At 39.7% G+C, this 6,632-nt stretch overlaps 1 protein-coding gene across 3 annotated transcripts; it reads left to right on the top strand.

Annotated features, from left to right (window-relative positions):
- The first annotated feature begins 950 nt into the window (after positions 1-950).
- LOC136498041 (ferredoxin-thioredoxin reductase, variable chain-like) lies at positions 951-3,454 on the top strand. 3 transcript variants are annotated; one of them, XR_010769498.1, is made up of 3 exons: positions 951-1,669; positions 2,129-2,258; positions 3,136-3,454. XR_010769498.1 is itself a non-coding variant. In XM_066493976.1 (1 exon), exon 1 carries the CDS (start codon positions 1,070-1,072, stop codon positions 1,553-1,555), a length of 486 nt encoding a protein of 161 aa, XP_066350073.1. In that variant the 5' UTR covers positions 1,039-1,069; the 3' UTR covers positions 1,556-1,798. The 3 variants fall into 3 exon arrangements, 1 of the variants encoding a protein (XP_066350073.1); XR_010769499.1 differs by lacking the exon at positions 2,129-2,258 and having other exon boundaries at positions 3,136-3,451; XM_066493976.1 differs by lacking the exons at positions 2,129-2,258; positions 3,136-3,454 and having other exon boundaries at positions 1,039-1,798.
- Positions 3,455-6,632: the final 3,178 nt, after the last annotated feature.

Here is a 6,632-nt window from a genome sequence, read left to right as displayed (position 1 = left end):
GGCGTGGTAAAAAGTGTTAGTTTTGGGGGGAAAAATAACCGTGTTAGATTTAAAAATAATATTAAAAAGTGTTAAAATAAAAAATCCCACGTAAGCTGGCCCATCCTACAAGCGTGCGTGCGTGGCATGTATATACCACGGGAACATAAAAATATATGATAAAACATCACATGAATACTCCATAAACATCACAAAATGCATTATAGAGCATAATTATATATAATTTGAACATTACAAAATACATAATAGAATATCTCATGAAATATAAAAAGTAAACATGAAAAAATAATTAATTAGAATAAAATAGAAAAAAAATAAAAAAATTATAGAAAACATAAAGATAAAAGGAAAAAAGAAAGAAAATAAAATAAAATAAAATAAAATAAATAGTTAATTGTAGTAAAATCAAAAAAGAAATAAAAGAAAGATAAAAATATTAAAAAAATAAAAGAATAATAATAATTCACATAAAACAAAAATAAGAATAAAAATAAAAATAAATTGAAGCCTATAAAGAAAAAGAACAAGAAAAAAGAAATAAAAAGAACAAGAAAAAAGAAAGAAAAGAAAAGAAAAAGAAAAAATTAAAGAAAGATAAATAAAAAACATGAATCAAAGAAAACATAATTATAAAAGAAACAAGAAATAAACTTAGATAAAAATAATAAAATAGAAAATAGAAGTAAAAACCATAGGAAAAGAAAATGAAAAGAAAAAGGAAAAAGAAATATATAAAATGAAAGGAAACTAAGAGAAACACGTAACTGCTTACCTGCCTCCACAGCATAATCGCGCGTGGATGATGGTTGGGCCGCGCTCGCTAATGGGCCGCTCGTGTAAAATCGTTGCGCTCTGCTCCGGATGAAGCGCCGTTCGGCGGACGTTTCCGGTCCGGCCGTTCGGACCTGAAGAATCCCGCCCGTTGCCCGCCCCACGAGCAACCCCCCCGACCCCGTTGCCAACTTGGCATCCTGGTTCCTGGCAGTGCAGCTCCCGCATCTCTAATCCTCACGTGCGCACCACCGGCTCGATGCAATTCCCCACCCGCCCACCAACCTTCCCGTCCCCGATGGCGATCATGGCGGCCACCGCCACTGCCGTTGCATCCCCCTCCAGCTCCACCTCGCCAGATCCCCTCCACCCCAGCCTCCGCTTCCTCCCTCCCGCCTCCACTCCCGCCCGCTGCCGTCTCCTCCCCACGCCGCCGCGGTGGTGCGCGCGCCTCCACATCGCGCCCCGGGTGGCCGTCGGCAGCGACGTGTCCTCGTCCCATGACGTAGCTGCCGAGGAGGCCGCGGCTGCGCCCAAGGTTGGGAAGCGCGTGCGCGTCACGGCGCCCGTCCGCGTCCACCACGTTGCCAAGGCGCCCGGCCTGGACCTGCGCGGCATGGAGGGCGTCGTCAAGCAGTACATCGGCGTTTGGAAGGGCAAGCGCGTCACGGCCAATCTCCCCTTCAAGGTGGAGTTCATGCTCAAGCTGGACGGCCAGGAAAAGCCGATCCGGTTCATCGCCCACCTCCGCGAGCAAGAGTTCGAGATCGTCGGGGACGAATAGAGCTCTGGATTAGATAATAACGCGCTCTCAGCGGCGGCTGTTGCATCTGTATACTATTGTGTCTGTGCGAAAGGAGGACGTTGTCGAGGCTGTTAGGAGATTGCAACTTTGCTAGTAAGTTGCTGTTTGTTTGCTTATTTGCGGTGCGCTTCTCCCCTCTCCTCCCTTTAACATTGAAATTTTCATATGTGAGGAATTGTTCGAATGTTTGTTGATACTTATGATCCAAAGTAATTAAACTGACGAATCTGTTCAGCATTATGTTCTATTAATATTGATTTTTCAAGATAAAAAAAAATAGCTCTAGGGGTGAGTAATACTGTGATATATGATGGAGAGTAGTTAAATTTGTTTGATACGTGGATAATAAGAATTAGCTTGATCTTGGCTCAAACAGGAGGCCTGGTTTCTCCGAGTAAAATAAGAAGCCATCTGCTGAATTGTTGATAGTCATGCAACTTGAATAAGGATGGCAAAAAATTATGAGCATAGCAATTCTGTTATGAAATTTAGTTGTCTCACCTTGTAAATTTACTCTTCAGATGTTTCTTGATTTTATCATTACTTCTATAGCATTGGTCTTGAGTATTCTTTCAAGATATACAACAACAGAAGGCCAGAAGGCAAGGGAAAAGATGCCAGCCAGGCTTTCTCACCTGTGGGGTAAGCCAACCCCCCACCGGCATTCTGCCTAAGATAGAAGGTAACCTTCTCACACAAGTTGAGAAAACCTCCAAACCCCTGCTCCACCCATACACCGCGGCACAGTTGCCCATGTGAAAACCTAGGCCGGTCCTTAGACCTGTGCTTTGGCGTGGGATAGACGAGGGGACTTTTTAACCTCAGAAGCCCGCCTGAAATTCGAACTCAGGACCTGCACCTAACTGACTCAGCTATAGAGGCCCTTTCGCATTTGCAGTGAATTTTACCTACATAAACTTTATTAACCACTTAAGGGTCAATACTAACTGGACCTGCTGATTCTTTGAATTTAACCTGATGATGCTCTGATTATATGATGCAATTTGTGAATCGCCACCTAGCTTTATTTCTGCAGCAATGTTCCTGATAACATCTCTTAGAAACTGCTTGTATTACTGCGCTGTTGGATATTTCCTCCTCTTTTTGAGCTTTGAGCTTTCAGTTATTCTATTCTTGATGTGGGGTTGCACAGCCTAAAAAGACCATTTCTACAGTGTGATAGAAAAGCCCTTTGGTTCTGAAAAAAGCCAATCTTGGTTCTTGATGTGGGAGAGCCCTTTGGTTCTGAAAAAGCCAATCTTGTTGTATGATATTCTTTTTCAGGGAATGCATGTATTTAGATTTGAATTATCAATGGCCTGTTCTACGGATGATTTCACCATTAGAAGTTTAGCACCAATGCTTCTGTTCAAGTGATGATCTAATGATTAATGTTCACACTAATGCTCCTGTTCAAGTGATGATCTAATGATTAATGTTCTAGTGTATTTTTTTGTGTGCTGCATGCATTTTCAAAATCTCATAATGTGAGTTTTCTTAACAAAATGACCATTTCTACTATTTTGCTTTGCTTATGTGCCAAAACATTCATTTTACAGAAAATGCACAGCCGTCATCTTCTGACCGAGTACTGATCTACTCATATACGCAAAATACATGGGCATATGCATACGCTCACAGGTGCTTCTTCAGGGCTTTTCTATCACACTATTAATGAAAATTTATGAAGTCTTAACTTAACTTGAATAAATAGTATCAGGCTATCAGCAGAAGGAGCAAACTGAGATATTTTCTCAATGGGTAATAACTTGAAGAAACAGCTGTCCATGATGCTTGGTGTTTCCACTACTGTCCATGAGCAAACTGAAATGTTATTTACATGGTTATTTTCCTCAAGTCAATGCACCTTTCTGCCAAGTATTCTTGTGCACTGTTCATTCAAAGCACAATTGACAAATTAGAATTTAGAACAATCAAAGATTGATGTTTTGGACTGCCACATAATGTTTCCTTCAATTTAGTTACCACTTGTTCAGTAATGTTATGAGTGACTCAGATGGGCGTTGAAGGATATTTGTTCAATTCAACCTATGTTTGTGTCTTCATATTGGACAAAATGTCTGGATACAGCTCGCTGATGGGCACAGGTGTTCAGATTTCAAAGCTCGCCAAGTGGTCAGTTCTGATCAGCTTCTGCTGCTTCCAAAACCATCATTGATGCACAATAGGCAAATGGTACTGGGACAGTTGAAAATCCCAAGAACATCACTAATCCATTCATATTCTGCTGGAGGAATTCTATGGCTGATATGGACATTTATACTTTTTTTATCATTGAAGACTGTCAAAATGAAGATGGTGATATCCATGAGAGACAGAAACTATTCACCAATTTAGAGCTACAAAGGCCTAAGAACATCCTGTGTTGAAGCTATTGATACTTCACAAAGCTTTTCTTTATATAAGAAACACAATTTATTACCTCCACTACGCCGCACAATTAGTGCAACTAGGCTATCTTTAAAGATGCTAAGTGCATAGAGTTTTTAACTCATTAACTCAAGTCACTGATTCAATAAACAGTGAAACAAATGATCAGTTAATTTGAGCTAACAAACCGTGTGCACCAACAACAATATTTTTTGCAGGAACATCAACATCTAGGAATAGTGACCATCAGGTACGTTAACCGCTGTTACCTTTCTTGCAAGCAAGATAGTTTACTCAAAGTAAATCTCTTGCTGCATTTTCCCAAGGAATTTCTACAACTGGAAGATACTATTTCTGTAGGGCTTTATTTCAAGTTGAACACTTCAGCAAAATATGCTAACTGGAAGCCTTATAAGTTACTCCATCAGTAACTTTTCAAGTCTTTTCTCTTATATTTATTTATGCATTTGCTTCTAGCAGTATATATTGGAGCGCTCTCTCTTATGAAAACTTGCTTGCTTACTTGTAAAAATTTTGTTGACTAGCCACATCTGCAGAATCAACAAATTTGGTTACCTGTTGCGAACCTGAGCAGTTTTTAGGGCCTTTTCCCTTTCTTTGAGTAATCTGTGTTCCCTCCAATAAACTTAACCGTGCTCTCAGCTTGGTACCAGGTCTTAAACTGTTATGGTTATAGCTTAGTATCAGTGTCAAATTTTAAGATTTCACCTTGCCAAAATTTTGTTTATGCAACACTGAAGTTCTATTCCCAAGTTTACTATAGCATCAGTTGTGCACTTTGCATCATCTTTTCACTAACCTCACAGTAACATCGAGAAGGTAAATAATCTTAGACCCCCTAATGCAGTAGGGAAGGTGTTGTATTCCTCCTGAATTTCTAGTTAAAATCCATTTAAGTACAGCAATTTCTGGAGCAAAGAACTTTGAATTTACATCAGTCATAAACACTTTATTCAATCATGCATATTAAGATAAATCTACTATAAAACCTGCTATTTATTCCCAGCCGAAGTTGTCAGTTGTTTCATCTTGAGTCACATGATTCAACCTTCGACAAGCTCTGGTATTCAGGTTATTTATTCAACTCTGCAGGCTGCTTATTATAACTCTGCTAAAGAATTTGATTAATTCGAACTATTGAAATAATTGCACCCATGTTGATCTCTTCTTTGAGGAATACCAACTTCAGGGTTCATCAACAGTCTGATTTCTTCTTATCACAAGCTATTGCCTATTGGTAATACTACCCATTCCATAACGTAGCTGATTTAGTTTTGCTGAAAGGAGGACTCTGCTCTCTTTGCAATTTTGCATCAGCAGAAGGCTCCTCACACAGTAACACCCAAAAACATAGGCCTCCCTGGTAAAACGACTGATGCTAATTTGTTGTGAGAGAAAAACAATGTTATTTCACTGAAAATGTACGGCTGATAAGTTCAAGTGAACAGGGCCATAGAAGGAATTAAGGAACGAAGGAAACCTTGTCAAAATTTCAAATAGGACAGGCCCAAGTACATATGACTTTTGGACTTGCTAGCAGCCCTGTTGGTTTCGCTGAAATTTGGCTTATGCTAATGCTTATGCTGATTTTTTGTAAATGGAAAACGGTGTTCGTTCAAAAAAAAAAAGGTACGTACTGCTGAAGTAGCCGTACCTTCATGAAATGTAACACTCCATCTCGATTCGTAAAGTTTGATACCCTCCTCGGTACTATGCAAAGTCGACGAATGAATGGTGACGGATTGGCCTCAATATCCAGGCCTTGTTTAGATTGCAAATTTTTGCAATCTGGACACTTGTAGCACGTTTCGTTTGTATTTGACAAATTTTGTTCAATCATGGACTAACTAGGCTCAAAAGATTCATATCGTGATTTACAATCAAACTGTGCAATTAGTTATTTTTTTTACCTATATTTAATGCTCCATACATATGTCTAAAAATTGATGTAATGGAGAGAGAGTGAAAAAACTTAGAATTTTAAGGCAATCTAACAGGCCCAATACGGAAAGACCGAAAGAGTGCCATGGTCATGGACTCGTGGTCCTGGCTTCCCTCTGCCTCTGAATCTGTGTTGACTAAGGAAGGGTTGCGTCAACGAATCAAGGGCGAAAGACACGCCTTTGCCCAGACTTTGAAACACGTGAATTCGTCATCCGTCAATGACGAAACGGGGAGTGTGTAGTCCCTCTGGGATGCCGGATGCCCTTCCCATGCGGAGAAAAGAATGTCGATGCTCTGCCAGCCCTGCAACGTAGTACAATTTAAAGTAGGGGGAGTATAAAACATTGCCAAAGTCCCTCTCCAACTTGTAGGGTTTGTTTACTTAGAAAGTCGATGATTTCTGTCTGACTAGGCATGTTGGAAGAATGTGTGTTTGGTTGGAGGGCATTGCAAAGTAGTGTTCTTTTGTTTTCTCTTACAATTTTTGCTCAATATAGTAACGGCTTAGATTGATACAGTACTATTTTATTGGTTCAATTTGTTCTACAAAACACTAAGAAAGAAAAAAATATATAATTTTTATAGAACTTAATTAAATAATCATAGCAATAAAGAATAGTTTAATATGTGATTAGTGCCGACAAACGGAGCTACCTGGCTCCCCGAGAGGGCATTACACTTCTCTGGCACTAGGGCCCTG

Source organism: Miscanthus floridulus, chromosome 12 (assembly GCF_019320115.1).
Source record: "Miscanthus floridulus cultivar M001 chromosome 12, ASM1932011v1, whole genome shotgun sequence".
NCBI lineage: Eukaryota > Viridiplantae > Streptophyta > Magnoliopsida > Poales > Poaceae > Miscanthus > Miscanthus floridulus.
The sequence above is the reverse complement of the archived record's forward strand: the minus strand, read 5'-3'. Positions and strand labels throughout refer to the sequence as shown.